Consider the following 22,448-nt stretch of genomic DNA (forward strand, 5'->3'; position numbering starts at 1 on the left):
TGAAATATCTGGACCCTCTGGAATGACAAATGTCCAAAACTTAGAAAACTTACACTTAAAACAGAGATTTGGTGGGGTGGTCCAATGTATCTCCATCCATTGACAGTATTTATCTGACTAAAATAAAAACCTAGACTATGTGAAATTTCCCTTCCTTTTTCTGGCCATGTAAGCCCAGTTGGAGCTGGGCACCAGACAGACAGGCAAATCCGTCTCTTGGCATTTCAGTGACTGTTTCAACCTATAATTTCCTAAGGATATTATAGCAAAAAAGTTCAAATGACCTAGACCAGGAAGATGTGCCACAGAAACTGTATTATTTCACATCTGCTTCTTTCTTTTTAGTGCTATTTATAGCACATGTGATTTTATTGAAATAAACTAAAACACTTTGGATTCAGAGGCATGACTATAATTTTGTACCTTCAATGTGTACTGAGGAAAACCATCTGATGGCTTCTACATTAATGGGACCTACACTCAGATGTGTTGCTCCTCTAATCTTCTCCAATGCATGTGTCCTGGGAATGCATTGTTAGAAAATGAAAAAGGGCTAACCAAGCCTAAGAGGAAGACGGAGAAGCAGCTGAGCCCATAATCCTACAGCTCCATGTATTATAACTTCCCAGCATCTTGCCTGAATTATTTATTTATGCATTTATTTTATTTTATTTTTTGAGATAGAGTCTTGTTCTATCGCCCAGGCTGGAGTGAAGTGGCACAACCTCGGCTCACTGCCACCTTGGCCTCCCAGGTTCAAGTGATTCCCCTGCCTCAGCCTCCCGAGTAGCTGGGGTTACAGGTGTATGCCACTATGCCTGGCTAATTTTTGTATTTTTTGGTAGAGACTGGGTTTCCCCTGTTGGCCATGCTGGTCTTAAACTCCTGACCTCAAATGATCCACCTGCCTCGCTCTCCAAAATTGCTGGGATTACAGGCATGAGCCACCGCGCCTGGCCTCACCTGAATTATTTCTCGACAACCCAAGAGAACATTCTGTCAGGTAACATCTCCGCTCTTCATGTGTGAAGCAAGAGACAAATCTCATAACCAAGTAAAATTATTAATGGATTCCAAGGAAAGGACTTACTCTCACCACTCTTAGGAAAGATTCTTTTTATTTTAGGCTTCTGGCCCTAATACACAAAGATGGGGAGCAACTATCAATTACATTCAAAACATTGAAAAGTAAGCATCAGGGTGTGTAACTTACCAGGTTTTTTTCCTAAACTCCCTGTTTTCCCAGCAGTTCCAGAGCCCTTAAAACAGAGCAAAAGGTCTCATTTGCATGCTGAAGTTTTGATCATGCAACTTTAAAAACGATTAATGATGATACAAACCCGCTTGAGCCCCAAAGCCCCACTTTTCATTCTGGGAAAACACAGCACTGTATCACCTGACACAAGGATATAGATCAGGAAAACATGGAAAAAAATAAGTACTTTAAAACATGTGGCTTTTACTCGTTTCTATAAGAGAAAAAAACGGCAGAGTATGGGGCCCGTAAGAGCCCAGACGGCTCCGAGCACAGGCACTTCTTGGACCTGGTCAAATCTAACAGGAGGTTCCAGGCTAGGAAGACTGTTAGTTTACATCCTAAACACTAAGCTCAGACTTATTTTCACATGGCTAATTATGAAATACTTCACACATAAAAAGTACAGGGAATATAACTCATGAGCCTACCACCCGGTTTTAACACATTAAAATATTAATATTTTGCACATTTGCTTCAGGAGCTTTCCTTTTTAAAAAACTAACAGGGACAACTGGAGCCTCTCTTCCCCCATCCTATTCACCCCTCTCTATCCAAAGAGGCAGTGGCTGTCCTGTGTGGCCTTTCCACCCAATTTCACAGCGTTTATACACTGAAATTTCTCTATCAATGCATAGAGGCAGAGCATATTTCTTCCCAACTATCAAGTGTTTAAAAAGTGCTCTGGGGTTGAATTCCTCTCTGGGATACTCATGGAATTTTAAACCAGCCAAGTAAGCCAACAACAGAGACGAGAGGCAGGACAGGAGCCAGAACAGAATCTGTTGTTACAAAGTGCTTTATTCTAAATTAGTTTATGCTTCAGTCTATCTTGCAGTAAATTAAGTATTCCAATTAAAACAAAACAAAAGGCTTAATAAACTAAACATGAGTTACTGAAAGAATAAAAATATGCCATTTATCTACCAGGAACACAACTTATAGTCTCTTTATTTTGCTTATTGAAATTTAAGAACCATTTACCAGGAAAAGTTCGGGTTAAACTTTTACTCTGATTCTGCTTTATTAATGAACAAAGTTATACAATAGCAATCTCTCACTATTTTTCAATAGGCTGCATATCAAAAAAGGAATACCAATGAAACAAGACTCCAGCGACCAGTTAACTTTCCTAGTACAGGCTTAGAACCTACTCCCTATACTCCATAAAAAGAACAAGGCAATTGACAGTACCCTAGAGTTCAAGTAGTTTCAGTGTGCTCCCTTTGAAAAACCACAGCCAGCCCCATAAGCTGAGATGGATTCAGAAGGCCATGTTCTGTCCTCCCTGCACCTATAAAGTCCCCCAGACTGTGCCCCAGACCTGCCCATACAGACAAGGGAAGCAGGATGGGACAACTCTCCCCGTGCCCAGACGTCAATTCTGGTATCTGAAGCTGGGTCTAGTGTTAAGTTTGGTTGGATATTTTGCTTTTACACTGAACTCTGTATTCAAGTAGGATGAAAGAGCTGAGTTTTCAGACTTTTTTTCATTATTATTGAATAGTATAGCTAGATGTATATCTAAAAATTTTTAGTACTGCTAGTTCTTCTGTGGCTAGTAATTTAAGACTGTGGTTAAGAAAGTACCTTATAACTCCACTTACCTTAAAAAAAAAAAGTCACTGTGTGTTTTCCTAAAATTTATTTCGGATGGTTTTATTAAAGTAGAAAACTGTAACTTATTAAAATACATTACAAGTAATGGCTTTCATATTTTAACTGATCCAAAAGGTAAAGTCACTTTAAGAGTTTTCATGCACGGTAGTAGGAATTGAGTCTGGCTTTTAGTGTTTTACCCAACTCCCCTGAAATATCATCCGTATGACTCCCATTGGACTCAACTTGCTGGCCTGGCAAAGAATTTAATTCTCTGTTTCCAGGTCTGAAAAGTCCAATATGCCAGCTGTCTCACAGGGCAAAATTACTTTCTTCCAGGCTTCTGCCAGATTCTCCAAGGGTGGGCAGACTTATGTAAATCCATCCATGGGAATTCCACTTAGCTGCTCTCAAGACCACAGCAAGAAAAACCAAAAAGCAAAACAATGCCACCCCTTAAGAAAACAAAATCCAAGCAAATAAAATCATTTCTGGGAGCTGCAGGAGAGGTGAGCAGGCCAAGGGCAGGACTCCTAGAGCAGGGCACCAGGCCCAGCCTCGCCCCCAGAGCCTCCGAGCACACGGAGCCGCACGTGGAAGGCCCAGTATACACTCTACTACTGGCATTTGAAAGAGACAGAGAACTTTGTCCACTTGCTCACTCCTGAGAAAGCGGCCCCTACAGGCCCCCTGCCAGCCTTTTCTCTCTCAGTACCTAAGAGGTATGAGGAGAAAGAGAAAATAACTGTGAATTGACTGTCAATGCTTAAAAAAAAAAAAAAGGAGTCAATTCTTGTTGGTTTTTTTAAATGTGCATTGGATCTGTTAAATGACTCCATTTATACCCTGAAACTCCACTAACGTGCAAGTGGCTCCTGCAAGACTGACTCCCATACTCTGTGGTAGGTCCACCCCACCATTCCATTCAACTTGCACTATCTTAAGACCACAGTTTATGCGATAAAATTTTTAGAGCTCTATTTAACAACAGTGAGAGCACTTCCAATTTATACGGGTAACAGCACTTAAATTCCGTCCTGATCAACGGAGATTCTAAGGCCTAGCCAAAAGTGTACCCATCTCTTAGATCTTGTGTCTTTCTACTGTGTGGGCAAAACCAGAAATTCTAAAAACTTTCTAGTAATATCCAATATTCTGGGGCGATTATCACCAGAATACTTCTGTTTATACAGGCAAAATATTGCTATCATTCTTGGGGCATTTAAAAATCAATGACCATAATGATCTAATCAAGAAAGTTTACTCCAAAGCATAAGTCAGTTACAGGCAGGAAGAGAGCTTAATACTGAACATTATCCTCCCAGCTGATGTGGACCAGCCCCATCACACTCAGCCTCCACTTAGCCCTGATGGCGTTCTGCTTGGGGGAAGCCAGTGCTTACTCCGCAGTGCCAAATGACAAGATCAAACAATGACAGGTCACACTGGATTTACTGTCACATTCCAGAACTTAGCAAAACCCAACAAAGTTCCGCTGTCAAACATCGTGACTCCCCAAAAAGAGAATCACCGCACAGAAAGGGAGAGGAAACAGTTAATGTGGGTTTACCTCTGAATCTTTAAGCCTCACATAGTTAGAAGGGAAGACTCCGGCCTTGTCGCCCACTGTTCCTGTCCACCAGTCACCATCTTTCTTGGTAACCAAAATCACATCCCCTTGCTGAAAGGTTAAATCTCCTTGCTCAGAACTCTCGTAAGTGTACATGGCAATAAATTCTGGTGGGGAGAAATATTGAGATACGGAGAGAGCTTGATTGTTTAAAGAAATCCCAGACAGCTTTGCAAAAGCAAGTTTACGAATAAGGAAGTTAGGACAAGATCCATTCAAGAGAAAGGCTAGTCACAGATAAAATACAGAGCTGCAGAATGCCCTGGGTTCCACATTCCCCCAGTGCACATAAAAGTTCAGTAGCTGCAGACAGGCAGACAATTCCTGGGAAGACCCAGACACAGGAACAAAAAACCCAACTGCATGTTTACCGACACTTGAGTATTTAAGAGTGATCTACCATTTAGCGTCACGATTTCTTTTTGAATGAAAATGGTTTTTACATTTATTTTTAACTAAGAGTTACACAATACCTACTCTGTGCTGAACACTGGGTCAGATGCATTCATATGCAGGCTCTTGGTAAGCATATTAAATATGTGTATTTCAGTTTTGAGGGTACCAAGTCACAGTTTTAAAAAATTGTTAGCATATATCCTTTGCGTAAATTAAGTAAGACATACTTTTCATTATTCAAGTGCCTGAAAACTTATGTCCTATTGTGCCATATACACAACATGATAGGAAGCTGTTAGAACACAAAATGAGTTACACATATTATTGAGTTAAAAATGGGCATCTAGTTGTCATTCAAGAGGACAAACAGGTAGAGAGGACTGATGACAAAAGGAATGTCTAACCCAATCCCAGAAAGCCTTTCAACAAGTTAAAAAGACAAATCATAGTGTATCACATTTTATTATTCATGTAATTTAGTCTTAAAGGATAAGAACTATTGTTCCTTTGTGTCTTGAATTTGAAGGGTGTGCATTACAGAAGAAACTTTTCTTTTTAATTAGACGTAGAACTTTGCATCACTCTTGGTGGATTTCATTAAGGTTTAGAACCAAATCACACTCTCAGAAAGACCACCAGACCCAAAATCCTGGACGGGGGTTCTAGGTACAGGATAAAAGATTTACAGAAAGATGCGCGTGTTTCTTGTTTCCACTCTTTCTCCATTTTATCGTAGGCTTCTGTATGTATTTTTTTAAAGCAACAGAGAAATCACCATTTACCCAAAAAGTTCATTTTTATGATGGACAATGTATGTTTCTCTCTAAACCTCAGATGATGTTCCTTTAATGTCGAGCCTCGTGTTGAGTAAGAGGCAGGAATTTTGTATGGAGAACTCCTTCGGTTGATTATCAGAACCTCTGCAGGAGGTACTAATGAAAACTAAAACAAACAGACAAAAACACAAAAACCTCTAACTCTTGTGCTCACGTGGGCAGCCCCTGGAGCAACAAGGGCCTCCTTCAGCGCCAGTGTTGACCTGTCAGCGCCGAGGCCAGCAGCAATTGCTGGTGGAGAGCACTGGGCCCCATGGCAGACACAGGTCATTCAAACGTCCCAGGGAAAACAGAAGACTCTCTGTCTTTAGCCCTGAGGCACTGGTAACACATACCTCCACAGTGAAAATTGGAAAAATGATTTCCCACAAAAGGAAATCAAAGTTTGGTGGCTTTAATAGGGTCATTCTTTCTTCACTAACAGACTCATTTTTCTGATTTCTCCATACTTTCACCCTTCCCTTTTCATTTTGCTCCGTTACTGTTCTTTAGATCATATTTGGCCATTTAAGACACGATCCTTGGCCATCAATACTTTCCCCAGTGATTCCTCAACTTCAAAGTTACTTTCTTTAAAACTGATTCAGATTTTGAAGTAACTTTCCAAATGCTTAAGAAACTTCAGAAACATGAACTCTGGCTGAACTTGGTATTGCAGTATAAAATATAAAAGAGACTGGGAAGACTGAGGCTGGCCCTGCCCTGCTTGCCTTGCACAAAGACATCTGAGAGTGGCTTTAGGGTGACAATGAAACCCAGAGACGTGATGATGGATAGGCAGAGGTTCCTCTTCTGCTACCCCTTCTCAGGAGACATTTCACAGAGGGCACTGGCCATCCCAAGCCAATATTTTAAATATTTTAAAAGCAACCCAAGCCAATCATCTATTTTATCTGGTTTACAGTTTACTTTAAATTTGATTATGTTCAATGTGGTATTTACATGATGCTCATTAATATATGTAAATAGCTTTTCTCAGAATTTCTAATGTCCTCCTACCCCTTCACAAAGCCAGCAACCTTTCCAAATATTTCTAATAACTAAGTCATTTCAAAATGGCTGTAGTAAATACAAACTAAGATCAGAATTTAACTCTATTATGTTGCCCAATTTTAAGTATATGCATAGTTCACTTGTGACCTATTTATTGAGGCCTCAGTACGTGTCTCAAAACAAATAAATAAACATTCCTCCACACTGCTATTGGATGAGGATGCTCATACTTTATGTGGCTTTATCAGTAATCCAGGGAATAAAGCAAAAACGACATAAAAGTAGCAGACATTTACTGAGCTTTGTTCTAAAAGCCTTCTGCATATTATCTCATTATCCTTGTGATGATTTCCTACCTCAAGTGGTAGTTATCACAGCCAATTTACAGACAAGGAAGCTAAGGCATAAACAAAATAATACTGTTACTAGATGGGTGAGTCAAGATACAAACTCCAGCCCTCCAGTGAGCCTTGACTGGATATAACACACCAAAGTTTTTTTCTTTCTTATTTTTTGGTGAGGTGCATAATTTGCTTTTTACTAAACTGACTGCATGTGCTGTGTTTAAAGGAGCTTTTTGCCTTGTTACCCTAACAGTGGATTAAAAAAATCATTAAGATAATGAGAATGTATAAAGGGAACTCTGTTAATCATTTTCATGGTAATAGCAAAAATTAGATGCTGGATTTGTTTAGTGATAAGGTTTTATAGCTATATTGAGCTAAAAAAAATTTTTACTTTAAAAAATCCTCTTGAAAAAAGAACATTGTTACTGTGAGTCTAAAATGCCATTATACCTTAATCCTTGCTGTCTTCACCTAAAACAGCTGTTTTAATAATACTATTTTTCACTGGGCAAGGTTTCTAAGGAATTTAACAATCTCATTATGGCAGACAAACTAAATAGAACATTCTATTCTCCTGTAATGTATTCAAGGAACCCATAAAGAATTACTATGGAATTGGTTAGTTATGGCATCTGTTAACTACAACACTGCTCAGACGTCTACACGGAAAACCCATCTAACTCAGGGAGCACTCTTCAGTTAGGATGTGATGATGGCTGTTCTGAATGTAAAAAAGATGTGAGATTTTTACCATGAGGGCCTGAATTACATAAGTTTTGTTCAGCTGGCATCCATATAATATTTAGGATTATGTCACCAAGTGGAGATTGAGGAAAGAAAGCAATTATTTGCATAATAAATACTCAAAATGATTTTTTTTTTAGTCCTAAATTGTCTGGTTTGGTTGTTTTCATGGAGCACAGAAATTGAGTTTCACTTTCATTTGGGATGGCACAGATGGCATTCATGTTACTGTGAGAACTCTAGTGGTCTGTGTAGTTACTTTTAAAATGAAATACTTATCTATGAAGTCAGATGAGACTAGACTATGTTAGGTGAAGCAATGACCACAATTTAGCTATAGAGATCCTCGGAAAACTTGATTCTTAGTGAACCGAATGGGTCTCTTTTAAAAGTCAAAGGGCTTATAATAAAATATAATTAGAAAAATCCAGTTTTTGATGATTAATATATCTGACAGTATTTTCCATGAAGTACTCCAATTCTGTAAGGAGCTAAACTTTCACTTTACTGTAGTTTAATATACTGATCATAAATGTAGTCTATCTTAAGATGAAATTCAATCTCATTTCAAACATTTACACAATGTCCTTGACCCTTCTGAAGAACATAATACAACTCAGGCCCTCACCTTCTCCTGAAACGACCGGCTTGGCTGCTGGAGAGGCTACTCGCTTTAGACTAGCAGGACTCTCTGAAGAACCAGAATCCATGCTGCAATAAGGGAAGAAGAGAGTATTTTAATTTTTATCTTCAAAGAAAATAGTATGATGACACTGATTTTTCTGTTAAAACTGCTTAAGTTTTAAAACTTTAAACAACCCACAGCTGAAATAGTTGTACTTAGCTAGGTTAAAAACACATAATAAGGTACTACAGAGGCATGACTCTAAGCTCACATTCTTATTTTTCAGCATTTTGCTATACTGGACACATGGCTTATGTACTAGTTTATTTCAAGGCATGACTGACAGAGATGCTCATTGAATATTTTTGCTATTTTCATCCTTTTAAAGCTCATAATTTGTTTTGAACATCAATATGGTTGGAGGAATTAACAACCTTAGGTTCCATGCTATAAGACCCTAATGAAAAAGACAATTAAGTCCTTCTGATCATTTCCCCAAATGCTTTGGGTTTCCAAGTATTCATATATATCTGGTACAGCACTGGGTAATAAGCATAAAGAGAGTCATAATCTCCAACTAATGCACAAGAGTGTTCCAGGTCTCAGAGCTGAATTCCTTCTTGCATAAGGCAATGAACAACAAGGCACATAGGTTTTCATGAGAGAAGAAAGAATGCACTTATCTATAAGAGGCTCCCTTTTGGTACTCTATATACTCTAACTTTTGCAGTTAAAATATCTAGAAGACAAACTAATCCCGCAAGTCCTGTCTGTGAATCTTAACTAGTGCAAATAGTAATTTAACGCCTAATATTGTTTTCATCAAATACAAGCAGATAAGTACAAAAATACCTTGTAGATTTCCTTATGGGCCCTGAAATGAGTTTCACGTAAGACTTGGGGAACCAACCCTTCTGACCTTGAACTTCTCCAAACCACCACATGTCTTGCTGTTCCAGGACGGTGATGACATCATTTTTGTTAAAATTTAAATGGTTGTCTTTTTTGGCTCTCCAAGGATACAGGGCTTGAGCTTGTAGCCCCTCCACCTTTTCACCCTTGTGTGGAACAACATAAAGGACCTCTCGTTATGTTGCGGTTTGTTATCAATTAGGGCAGACGTGAACATGGCACCTCTCCAACAAGCACAGGCCAGACAAGCACACACCGCCACAAAGGGCCCTGAGGCAGCACAGCAGGAGGGCTGGATGCTTCACTGTTTCCCAACAATTGTTTATTTCCAAAAGTGGAGGCCAAAGCCTGCCAGCCTCTTAACAAAGTCATTGTCTGACCATCGAGAACTCTCTATTTCAACAAGCCAGGAGGTCACAATTATTCTGTTGCATCTGGCTGTGTGCCTTTTATATTTTGGTTCTATTTTCACTCTCAAGTTGCCCAGGACACCTCCCCATTTCCAATTTGACTGGTATTTTTAGTGGTGGATTAACACTGGAGCAGAAATTTCATGAACTATCATGAGATCATTAACTGGCATTTTAGTTTAGGTGGACCCAGGGAAATAGGCCCTATCTGGATTATGCTTGTTTTAGTTCCTTTTCAGAGAAAACAGGGATTTGGTTAGCATAAATTCACTGTAATTACCATTTATTGTACATCTACATGCACTACCCCACGAGATTACAAAGATGAAAAAAACAGTCTTTGCCTCCCACAAATAATTTAGGGAAAAGCACTTTATTAACCATAAAGCACTATAAAGATGGGCAGTATTATTAGCAAGTAACTCACAAGTAATAGGGAAGACAGAGATAAAAACAACCAAGTGTACTACCTGGCAGAATAAAATATACTAAAAAGGAGTTCCTACTATTCACTGCAGGAATAAAGAGAAAAGAGGGATGAATTCTGCCTGGGGGCATCAGCGTAAATTTCACAGAGGGGGCAGCATCTGAGATGGGCCTTGAAGGATGAGAAGGACTTTGACAGCTAGGGCTTCGGAGGAAGGGCACTCCAGGCCGAGGGCACAGCATGGGCAAAGGCCTCGAGGTGGAACACTGCAAGGGGTCCGGGAAGAGAAGCACAATCCGTGGCTGCATGTGGCCTAGTCTCATGGAGGGGTGGAGGAGGAGGTCAGGCTGGAAAGGCAGGGTGAGGCATTTATTATCTTTTAAGAAGCTATAGCATTAAACCATTACAGTATCTTAAAGCATTTAGTAAAAAATGAAACACCAACTTTCAATCATATATATGAATGGACAAGCACAAAGGATAATGCCTAGAGAGAGTTACTTCAGAACCAATTTGTACTTGCCTTTGGAAGTTATTTATATTATACTGACATTAAGTTATGATTATGTCTGATAAGCGGAGCATTTACAACAGGTCAAATACTTTCAGCATCTATGTTGATAACCTCTAATTCCTGGTCTTCATGGGTTCTTGCCTTCTTAAACCCACAACATCCCTATCCTACTTCCTTCCACTTAGCTGTACATTCACTCCTTCAAGTCCCTCAGAGCTGAGGGGGTTTGCCTGGATTTTGAACACCCCTAAGATTGTATATTCTCGACCTTCCATTTTCCCCCTCTTGCAGCGGACCTGCTGCCCGCGTAGCTCATCTCACAGCCCTTCTGCACTATCTAATCCTCTCGGCCACTTCACTGATTTCTCTACGTATGGACCCCAGGGTTGGCCTTTCAACTGTGCCCTCACTGGTATTTCAGAATCTCTCCCCCTGAGAAATCTTCCCTGTGTCTGCTTTGTCAACCTTTTCACATCGATGGGCCCTAATGACCCCAGCCTGGGCTGGACGTGGACTCTGGGTTTGAATCCCAGGTCTGTCACTTACTAATTTTCTGGCTTTGGCAACTGTTTAATCTCTCTGAATCTCGATTTCCACATCTGTAAAGTAGAGATGATACTTTCTCCAAAAGGCTATTAAAGTTTAGCAATCCCACAGTAATGTAAGATGTGTGTAGGTGGGGAGGGGGAAGGAAGTTTAGTAAGATCCATGCACAGTATTGCTATGATAGAAGTAACAGTGGTGAGCTATGTAACTATTATTATTCCTAGTCCCAAGCTGTGAAGCATTGCTAGAGAAAGCTGAGGCAATGTGCAATGATCTATTACAGACTCAGGTTAAATTAAGCCAGGCAATTCTTCATTTTTTTTTTTTTTTTTTTTTTTGAGAACTCAGTCTTGCTCTGTCGCCCAGGCTGAAGTGCAGTGGTGCGATCTCAGCTCACCACAACTTCCGCTTCCCAGGTTCAAGCGATACTCCTGCCTCAGCCTCCCGAGTAGCTGGGATTACAGGCGCCCACCATCACGCCTGGCTGATTTTTGTATTTATTTACTTTTTTTAGTAGAGATGAGGTTTCACCATGTTGGCCAGACTGGTCACGAACTCCTGATTTCAGGTGATCTGCCTGCCTCCCAAAGTGCCGCGATAACAGGCATGAGCCACCGCACCGGCCCAATTCTTCATTCTTCTTTGTCGGATCCCTCATTTGCCTGCTCCCAAACCTCTTCTACACTCCGCAGCCCGTCCAGGCTCCCTCCTCACTGAGAACAATGTCATGCAGCCCAACATGAACATTTTTCTTGGCTTTATCTTCTCCAATCTCTTCAGTCTTCCTCACCCAGAAGAAAAAGACTCCTGTCTTTTCTGTGCCTTTAACGTTTTCTGCCTTATACCAACTATATCCTCTGACACTTCACTTTTCCATCCCCATCTCCACTGGCAACATGGCCGGTTCTTGCTTTCCCGAGGACCCTCCACTCTGGTCCTTCTCTTTTTGCAGATCTTTCCACTTTCTTGCTGCTCATTTCCTTTTACGCCCCTGCAGTGTGGTTTCATCCTTCTCCTTCCCAGGTTACAAAGCTCTACCTGTCACAATGAATGGTCTCTTTTTTGCCCTGACCATGGTGCTTAGTAACATAAGCAACCTCCCCTCCCCCACCTCCACTCTCTGGAACAGCCCCCCACCCCGTCACTGAGTCACTGTTGACTGAGCATGTGACACGTGCTAAATGCTGAGCTAGGACAGATGCAAAGGAAAGTACCATTTCCTGCTGAGTAGCTCCTCTTCTTCCAGACCACAGAACACACACGTGCCTGTGGATTTGCTATTTTCTCCCTGTATTCTCTCTCCTTGGACGACCTCACACATTTCCTGAGATCTGATAATGTTCTCTATGGGAATGGCTCTAATCTATAATCCCAATCCCGTGCTCTCTTCCACCCTCCAGATCCATGTTCTAACAGCCTGCCAGACAGGGTCCCATGTTCACCTTCAACTCAACACAACTAAAACCCAACTCTTCCCTTTAACTGTGCATTCATTTCATTTTCTGCCTTCCTCCTTTCCGCCTTTAACGTGGGCCTGTTTTCTCAATCCCAGCCCTCTTCCCTTTCCTTCGGCTCCCACAGGCATTGTGACTCCAACCTCTTCACTCTCCTCTGCAGTCTCTCCCACGTGCTCGCCTCTTCTGCTTCCACCGGCACCTCCCTACTTGGTGAATGTGAACTCAGCTGGGTCCAGGCCTGCCCTGGGTCTCAGCTGGGTGACACCAACAGCCCCCTGACTGGTGGCACTGCCCTGCCAGCCCTCCACTCTAATCTTCCTGCACGTCGCTCCTCCAGATGGATCTGCCTAGAGCCTGTGTTCCATCTGGGTGTTCTCAGATCAGAAATGATGCTGGAACCTCCAGTGCCTCCCAGATGGGCACTTGCTATTTGGCATGATTATTGATAGAAATTTGAGTATTTTATCATTATTGTATTAAGCAAAAGAGAACTATTCAGAATAACCACCTTTATCCTTTCAGACATTATTCTTTCCGAGCAGGGCATTTCAGAGCCTCCCATTAACCTTTAATTGGTCTACCTTTTCCAAAAAAAACTCAGTGGTCTAGACAAATGTAGGGGTGCGTGATTTTCCTTAAATACATTCTGACTGTCTGCCTTCGAAACTTTCTCCCAGCAGTTTCTGTCTGACAGGCCGGATCTCTGCATTTTCTAGTAAGATCTTACCCACTGGTCAAGATGTAGCTCAAGTGCCACTTCTGCAATGAAGCTTCGTTCATCAACCCAGGCAGGAGAAGTTGACTGTGTCCCACCCCCACCCCCAACTCCCAACTATTCACAGCAGATTTCTGGCTCCTGCATTGGATTCCCATACTGCCAGCCAACCAAGACACACATAACAAGGCTTGCTTCAAAATGACATTGCCAAAAAGCATTTGCTGAAGTTTTTGGCACTGGATAGCATGCTAAGTCTTCACACTCTCACTGGCTGCCTTTACCTGGCCTAGCACAGGAGACGGGGAGGAGCCAGTGGCCGTGGCTGGAGTAAAGGCGGACCTCTGCCTTAACTGGCCGGCACTTGGAACGGTGAGAGAGGGCTGGGCTGCCCATGCATCCCAGTTATCCGTTTCTGGTTTCTCATTCGTGCTGGTGGGCCACCTGGAGGGAAAAGCACAACACCATGAATAACAAGCACTCCCTAATATACCAGCTTTTTACTCACAGTAAAGTACCAAAAAAAAAAAAAAAAAAAAAAAAGCACTCCCTAATATGCCAGCTTTTTACTCACAGTAAAGTACCAAAAAAAAAAAAAAAAAAAAAAAAGAGGAAAAAAAGAAAAAAGAAAAAGATGGCAACCGATGAGCCTGTGCAACACAAACCTAGTATACTTATGTGGCTTTCTACAGTGAAAGAACAAGGAGGAGGCTGGGCACAGTGGCTCATGCCTGTAATCCCAGCACTGTGGGAGGCCGAGGTGGGCGGATAACCTGAGGCCAAGAGTTCGAGACCAGTCTGACCAACATGGTGAAAGCCCGTCTCTACTAAAAATACAAAAATTAGCTGGGTATGGTGGCACACCCCTGTAATCCAAGCTACTAAGGAGGCTGAGGAAGGAGAAATGCTTCAACCTGGGAGGCAGAGGTTGCAGTGAGCCAGGATCGCATCACTGTACTGTGGACTGGATGACAGAGTGAGACTCCGTCTCAAAAAGAAAAAAAAAAAAATTAGCTAGGTGGTGGCGTTGAGTCTGTAATCCCAGCTACTTGGGAGGCTGAGGCACAAGAATTGCTTGAACCCGGGAGGCGGAAGTTGCAGTGAGCCGCTGAGATCACGCCACTGCACTCCAGCCTGGGTGACAGAGCAAGACTCTGTCTCAAAAAGAAAAATAAATAAAAGAACAAGGAGGAGAGGAAAAGGCATTTGTCTGAATCTTGATTTCCTCAGTGATAAAATGGGAACAATACTGTGCCACTTAAGGTTAGTTGTGAGGGTATATGAAATACAGGCTAGGGAAATACTCTGTAACTGTAAAGCCCCGGAGAAACATCCTCACGTGATCATTATCATTTGTAATAACAATAGTTAAATGAGGAAAAAAAAAGCTACATGCCACCTATGGAGCTGGAGCTTCTCAACACCATTTCTCAGACCCATGCATTCTATAGTAAGTACCTGGTAGTATGCCTAGATGCCACAGCAATTACAAGTGGCATCCTGACAGCAACCAGTTGTCCTGGGTCCCAGGGACAGTTCTAGTTTTGTGATTTCAATAATTTTAGATAAACAGGCTAGGCATGGTGGCTGATACCTCTAATCCCAGCACTTTGGGAGACCAAGGCAGGAGGGTCACTTGAGTTCGGGAGTTCAAGACCAGCCTGGGCAACATGGTGAGACCTTATCTCTACAAAAAACTTAAAAATTAGCTGGGCATGGTGGCAGGCACCTGTAGGCCCAGCTACTTGGGAGGCTGAGGCAGGAGTATTGCTTGAGCCCAGGAGGTCAAGGCTGCTGTGAGCCATGGTCATGCCACTGCACTCCAGCCTGGGTGATGAAGTGAGACCCTGTCTCAAAATAATAATAAATAATAATAAATAATTTCAGATAAACATATCTGTGTGACTGCAGATCTAAAGGCAATTTACTTTTTACATCTTTGTAAGATATACAAACAAATCTGAAAATCAAAATAATTCCTGATTTTTCATTTGGAAAATAAGGTGCCCACAATTATAGCAATAGAATTGCACACCATACATGTACTGAAGAAGAGGCATACTGATTTGATCCCCAGCAAAACGAATCCTGGAAAATATGGTATTAGTCTTCTATTTTAGCCTAAGCTTTAGTTTAAAAACTCAGAACTTTTCAGTCCAGACCAAAAGAGTAAGGGAAAGTTTCAACTTGGAAGTCAAGCTAATGGAAGGCTATTTTTTTCTTAAAGCAGAGATTAGATGAGGGGATCTTCTTTAGCACCTTCAGCCTTTTATGTGAAAATAAAGTATGAAAAACTTGCTATTCCTTACATCCTTCCCTCCACTTCCTCCCGCCCTGGGTAATTATTCTTTCTTCCCTCTATTTGTTCCATCTGATCCTTCTCCAGCAATACATCTGGATTCCTTGCCTTCAATTTGTTTCTTCTGAAAGATGATTAGACTTGAAAAAAAAATTTAAACACTTCTTATTCAAATCACTCATACTTGTATCCTAGTATAAAATATTTTTAGACAATTGCTCATCTAGGTCATGGCCCTATAACTGGAAGTCTGAACAACAATTTCATCTATCATTTCAAACCTCTGCTTACATACAGTTTTTAAAATGCCATTTCCTGATGAACCAGGGCACAGAACTAACCGTGGCCAAGCACCAACACCTCTTCATTCTACTGTACATTTGTATAAGATTAATGAAAGTGGAAAGCTTTAAAGGAAACAGCTTTCTATCTTATTCAGAACCACATGACTGAACTCAATTTTTGATTCTGCCTGGCAAAGAAAAGTGCTATTTGCATGCAGGAAATGACTCTGAAAATTTGCTGACTGACATGGATGTCAAAACAGATTATTAGGAAACTGTATTTCTCCATTTCTTCCACAAGAATGATAGATACAAATACATTATTGAAAAAAACAAGATAACAGGCTTCATTTTGTACCATGGTAAGTCACTGTTAGACAATGATATCATTAAATCCAGTTCAGGGACTGTAATCTCCAATTCGCCAGCCAGAGAAAGGAGCATTGAAAATGAGCCAGCTCCCTCACATAGAAGGACAATCTAAGACTATGAAAATACTTAAGGGCGGGGGGGAAATGACCAAATTGGGATTTCGAAAATCATCAGAAAGAGCCCACCAACACGTACGTGGAGCTGAAGTCGGCCCAGTTATTAGGGGTCGTGGAGGGCTCTGAAGAGGTTACTGCCAAAGGGGCGGGGGTCTCACGCAAGGCCAGTTTGGGGGCAGGGGCAGATGTTGAATCAGTCACTGGTTTCACTGGAGCGGGAACCTCATTTTCTGGGATTTTCTCTGCATAGTTTGCAGGGAACCACCCTGTCTTTCCTTTTAATTCTCCTCCAAGCCAGCCGGGTTCTCCAGTTTGGCTTTCATCCACCTGTGGAAAAAGTCACAACTTTAAGTAGAACTAAATCAACCCCTGAATAGATCCAGCACCCAACTACAGCGAAGTCCCAAGCCTCTGCCCTCTTTAGATTCACATATGGGATAGGAATTTCTTCATTTTAGTCCAAGTGTCTGGGAAAAGAGTCTAAGCAGTAATGCTGAAAAAAAAATGCACTATAATTCAAGCTCTTATTCTCTGTACCTTTTTAAAAAGCCTTACCCCATGCTTTCCTAATAATGGCAGTTGAGACAAAGTGCCTGGAGTCCTGAGGCATGTAATTTAAATATTTTGATTTGGGAAGTGACTTGACAGGCTTCATCAGAAAGTCACGTCATTATCAAAAATAATTTGACTTGAGTTTATTACTTAAAGTTGAAAGCAAAGGGTGCAATCAATATGAATTCAGTACTCTGAAAACTTCCAATAACTAAGTAGTATTTATTCAGTATAGGGACAAGGAAGATTAAAAAAAAAAACCATGGCCTTAAATGGTTTCCACAGGAAGCAAAGCTGACTGCTGCTGTGTTTAAGCATTTAAAAGCTCCACAGACACATGATGAGAAAATTAAGGAAGTCATTATTTACAGCAATAATCAATTGTATTAAGGTCCTATAGTTTTCTTTTGTATAAATTTAACTTGCATATTCAGTGCACAGGAAAATACAGGATTATACTGTTTAAAAATTTCACAGAGGCCATTTATTACACCAAATGCTTTTAAGCATTTTAATTCTGATTCAAATGGATCATCCAAAATAGCCAAAATGATTCTACTTTTCTTTACAAGTTGTCCCTACTATTTTATGAGCAACAGGGGAATGACTTTGGAGGACAATCACATTTGCTATTAGGAAATTTATTTTTGGGCCGGGCACGGTGGCTCATGCCTGTAATCCCAGCACTTTGGGAGGCTGAGGCGGGCGGATTACCAGAGGTCGGGAATTTGAGACCAGCCTGACCAACGTAGTGAAACCCCATCTCTGCTAAAAATACAAAATTAGCCAGGCATGGTGGCGCATGCCTGTAATCCCAGCTACTCGGGAGGCTGAGGCAGAAGAATCGCTTGAACCCAGGAGACGGAGGTTGCAGTGAGCTGAGATGATGCCATTGCACTCCAGCCTGGGCAACAAGAGTGAAACTCCGTCTCAAAAAAAAAAATTTATTTTCATTACTATAATTCTTATAAGGGTCTTATCTTATGAAACCTTATATCTTATTTTTACCCCTTCCTATGCTACCTAAGGAGTAAAACATCAAACACTTCACTGGAAATTAAAGTTGCTTCTTAGAAATCAGACATGAGTAGGGAGGGTCTTAACAATGAGTTTGGAAAAATCTGACAAAAATACCAGTTATCTAATCCATTCAAGTATTCAGTAAAAATTAATTAAAAATAAAGCAAAAAAATGATTACATTAAACAAACCAAACATCAATCTATATGTACTCAGTGGACAGTGAGCAATAGGGTTCAATACTTATTAGCTTGTTTGAATTAGCAAATGTTTGGGGTAGAGGTGGAGAAAACAGAATGCAAGGCAAGGCTTACTACTGAATTCTACCTGTTATTTACAATATATTCAGCAAGTAGGGGATGCTGCTTGCTGCTTCACTTTAGGGAATCTTTACCGTCACAGATAAAAGCAATTTTTAAAGCTGAGAATTCTCCAAACAACCAAAAAGGGAGTTCCCTTGCATAAAATGCAATAACACTTCCAAAGGTTGAATTTTTGGCTTCACAGTTCTATCATTTCTGCTCACACTTACACCCACATGAACACACTAGCCACTTTCCAGTCATTGTTTTGTTCTTACTGTTCTCTTTCTGGACAGCCCCAACTGTTTCTCTAGATGGGGATTTAAGACAAATTTTCCCCCATTTGGATCTTCTTTTGTGCTAAACTCAAATGGCTAGATGTCTTTCCTTCCTTGTTTACATTTTGGTGATATGGTGACACATTATAACTTTGCTCCACACTGGAAACATAGCTGTCTTTGTCCAAGCCAGGTCCTGCCAGACTTCTCAGTAGGTTCAATAGTCAAGATCAGCCACCTTGGTTCTAGGACCAAAGGTGATGTCAGGCAGGAGTGGGTTAGGAGCTTGAGCCAAACACACAATAACTTAGTGTCAAGACTGCAAAGTGTAATGATCAAGAATAGGGCTCTGCAGTTAGACCGTCTCAATTTAGGAGCTAGTTCTACAATCTATTAACTGGTTGACTTTGGGCAAGTTTAATCTCGTGGCACCTCAGTTTCTTCATCTGTAAAATGGGGATAATAAAAATACCTGTCTTATTATCATGCTCACTGTGAGGACTGACAAATGTTTACACCAATGCCTGGCATACTAAAAGTGGTTTTTTGTTTTTTTTTTTTGAGATGGAGTCTCTTGTCACCCAGGCTAGAGCATATTGGCACAATCTCAGCTCACTGCAACCTCTGCCTCCTGGGTTCAAGCAATTCTCCTGCCTCAGCCTCCTGAGTAGCTGGGACTACAGGTGCCTGCCACCACACCTGGCTAATTTCTCTATTTTTAGTAGAGATGGGTTTTCACCATATTGGCCAGGCTGGTCTCGAACTCCTGACCTCAGGTGATCTGCCCGCCTAGGCCTCCCAAAGTTCTGGGATTACAGGCGTGAGCCACTGTGCCAAGCCAGATTTTTTTTTTTTTAATTCTCTCTTCTGCTGTCCAGCTCTGATGTTGTGCTGTAGTTCTCTTACTTGGGCTTCTGTCTTGTTCTAAAAGCCTGGTCTTGACTTTACCTTCCTCTAGGTAACAATCTGCTTCTCTGTTCAGGAGTTCCCTGCTCTAACTGCCGGGTCCTCTGCTCCCTCTAGGTTTACCTTCTTGCCATAAGCAATCCTTTAGGGGCTCAAGTGGATCCCTTCATCAACGGGAACTCCTACTCGTCTGCTCATTTTGGACCTCCTCAAAGGTCAGCTGCTTTGCTTAATTATGTCCCATGATCTATTGTCACTCCCTTGAAACACAGGGTATGGACTGGTTAATAAGACTTTTAGGCCAGGTGCAGTGGCTCACTCCTGTAATCCCAGCACTTTCGGAAGCCAAGGTGGATGGATCACTTGAGGTTAGGAGTTTCAGGCTGGTGAAACCCTGTCTCTACGAAAAATACAAAAATTAGCTGGGCGTGGTGGCACATGCCTGTAATTCCAGCTACTTGGGAGGCTGAGGCAGGACAATTGCTTGAACCCGGGAGGCGGAGGTTGCAGTGAGCCAAAATCACACCACTGCACTCCAGCCTGAGTAACAGAGCGAGACACTGTCTCAAAAAAAAAAAAAAAAAGAAAAAAAAAAAAGTTTTAGTGGACATCTGGAATGCGACCTGAAGCCCTGGGGAAATGTCCTCCCCTTCCAGTAAACTGATAACACCCAGCCTGTCCCCAGATGTGATAGAAAGCCTGCTGGTGCAGTGTACACCTAGGAGTGAAGGAGGGGGGCCATATCAGCCTCTTATCCTCATAAGCAAGAGCTTCTCCCATCCCTAAGGACAACAGTGAAATCAGCATTTCACTTTTAAGCAAAGAAATCTGCTGGTTTCAACAGCCCCTCAAACAATAGTCTCAATTAGTTTAATTTACTCTTACAGGTATACACCAATTTTAATAAATTATTACATTTTAATGTTCAGGGGATGTAACAGACTTTCATTCTTAACACCTAAACTAAACCACTAGAAAGGGCACAAAGGTCAACATATGAAAATGAAAAATATTTCTTCCTGGATTTGGAAAACTACCCAAAATGCCAATCCAATTTTGGAGAACATAAGATTATGGCAGACCAAGAAGTAGGAATACAGACTGCTTTGTAATATGACTGGTTCCAATGTGGACTTTTACACAATGTACATTTACCGACTGGGGGCTATACGGGAGATGTTATTATTAACAATTTTGGTCTCAATACAATTTTATCAGGCACACTGTAACACCCCAACGTATTTGGGGGTAATTCTAGTGAAACATCATTTAAGTGAAGTACAAACAACAGATATTGCTCACATTTCTGAGACTATGTTACAGAGCTGCTATACAAAATGTTAGTAATTACACACTGCATATTGTAGCTCACTGACGCAACAGTCAAATATACACAGCAGCTACTTCAGCTTCAAGTCCATTTGGCAAAGGCTGATAATATTACACCTCTTTTCTCAATTTTTATATGCTCCATGGCTGCCATCTTCATTAGGTAAGATTAATATTTCTAAAATCTCTGGCCTTGTCACAAAGGGGGGAAGCAGAAATTCCTTTTTCCCTCACAGAACATGATAAACAAGTGTAGCAAACAGGTTTAGCCTGTATATTCAGACCAGCTGACAGTGGCTGCATGGGATATGTTGAGGAGTGCAGGTAGCAAAACATTTCCCATGGATTTGCCGATTTTGAAATATAAGGTTTCTCCCCAAATTCCTAGATGAGGATATTAAAAGTCTTTGTTTTTTGGAAGGAGTCTCGCTCTGTCGCCCAGGCTGGAGTGCAGTGGCACGATTTCGGCTCACTGCAAGCTCCGCCTCCCAGGTTCATGCCATTCTCCTGCCTCAGCCTCCCGAGTAGCTGGGAGTACAGGCGTCCGCCATTATGCCAAGCTAATTTTTTTTTTTTTTTGTATTTTTAGTAGAGACGGGGTTTCACCGTGTTGGCCAGGATGGTCTTAATCTCCTGACCTTGTGATCCGCCCACCTCGGCCTCCCAAAGCGCTGGGATTACAGGCGTGAGCCACCGCGCCTGGCCTTAAAACTGTTTCTGAGGTCAGGAGATTGAGATCATCCTGGCTAACACGGTGAAACCTCGTCTCTACTAAAAATGCAAAAAATTAGCCGGGCGTGGTGGCGGGTGCTTGTAGTCCCAGCTACTCGGGAGGCTGAGACAGCAGAATGGCGTGAACCTGGGAGGCAGAACTTGCAGGGAGCCGAGATCGCGCCACTGCACTCCAGCCTGGGTGACAGAGCGAGACTCCGTCTCAAAAACAAAAAATAAACAAACAAAAAAACTCTTTCTAAAGCTCCAACCTGGAGGTTGGCAAATTTTGCCTCTGTTGCAACTACTCAAATCTGCCACTGTAGCACACAATATGTGAATGAAGGAGCCTGGCTGTGTTCCAATAAAACTTTATTATAAAACAGGCAGTGATTGAGCCAGATTTGAGCCAACCCTGTAATCATGTGTATACTGGTCCCTCAAAACTGCAGTGATATTACGGCCAGTTGTTACTAAATGAGCTGCTTTCTGATGTTTAATCTATGGAAATCTATGGAAGGCAGAGGAAAAAGGTATTGTTGGCTACATTTAAAAAAAATGTCTGTCAGGAGAAGAAAAGGAAAAGAATGAGTTAAAAACTGTTACAAGAGTAACACTAAGACAATTTCCAGAATGAACTGACTGGCTAATGACTGATAACTACTAAAGAAGTCCATTCTTCTTTGGATATTTTTAAGAGGATATTTTCTAGAAATGATTTAGGATTAGTCCTGACATGAAAAAGAGATTAGGTTAGATCAGTGGTTCCTGAAATTGACTCCCTAACAGAACCACCTGGTCAGACTTTTGAAGGCTGTATATGCAGTAGAGTTCTCAGAATCTCTGGGGATGAGCCCTGGCATGGTTATTTTTT

General features: G+C 41.4%; 1 protein-coding gene across 8 annotated transcripts in view; it reads right to left on the minus strand.

Moving 5' to 3' along the window:
• Positions 1-22,448, minus strand: part of ITSN1 (intersectin 1) — a 241,885-nt gene that overhangs the window by 60,250 nt on the left and 159,187 nt on the right. For 5 of the 8 annotated variants that reach the window (XM_063639318.1, XM_063639315.1, XM_063639316.1 and 2 more), the window contains 6 exons: positions 16,557-16,804; positions 13,691-13,850; positions 9,278-9,483; positions 8,429-8,511; positions 4,425-4,591; positions 1,214-1,259 (listed from right to left, as the gene is read on the minus strand). In XM_063639318.1, the coding sequence (XP_063495388.1) occupies positions 1,214-1,259; positions 4,425-4,591; positions 8,429-8,511; positions 9,278-9,483; positions 13,691-13,850; positions 16,557-16,804 (910 nt within the window). The remainder of the gene's footprint in view (positions 1-1,213; positions 1,260-4,424; positions 4,592-8,428; positions 8,512-9,277; positions 9,484-13,690; positions 13,851-16,556; positions 16,805-22,448) is intronic. The other 3 variants (XM_063639319.1, XM_063639320.1, XM_063639322.1) reach the window with 1 other exon arrangement.

Source organism: Symphalangus syndactylus, chromosome 5, assembly GCF_028878055.3.
Source record: "Symphalangus syndactylus isolate Jambi chromosome 5, NHGRI_mSymSyn1-v2.1_pri, whole genome shotgun sequence".
Taxonomy (NCBI): Eukaryota; Metazoa; Chordata; class Mammalia; order Primates; family Hylobatidae; genus Symphalangus; species Symphalangus syndactylus.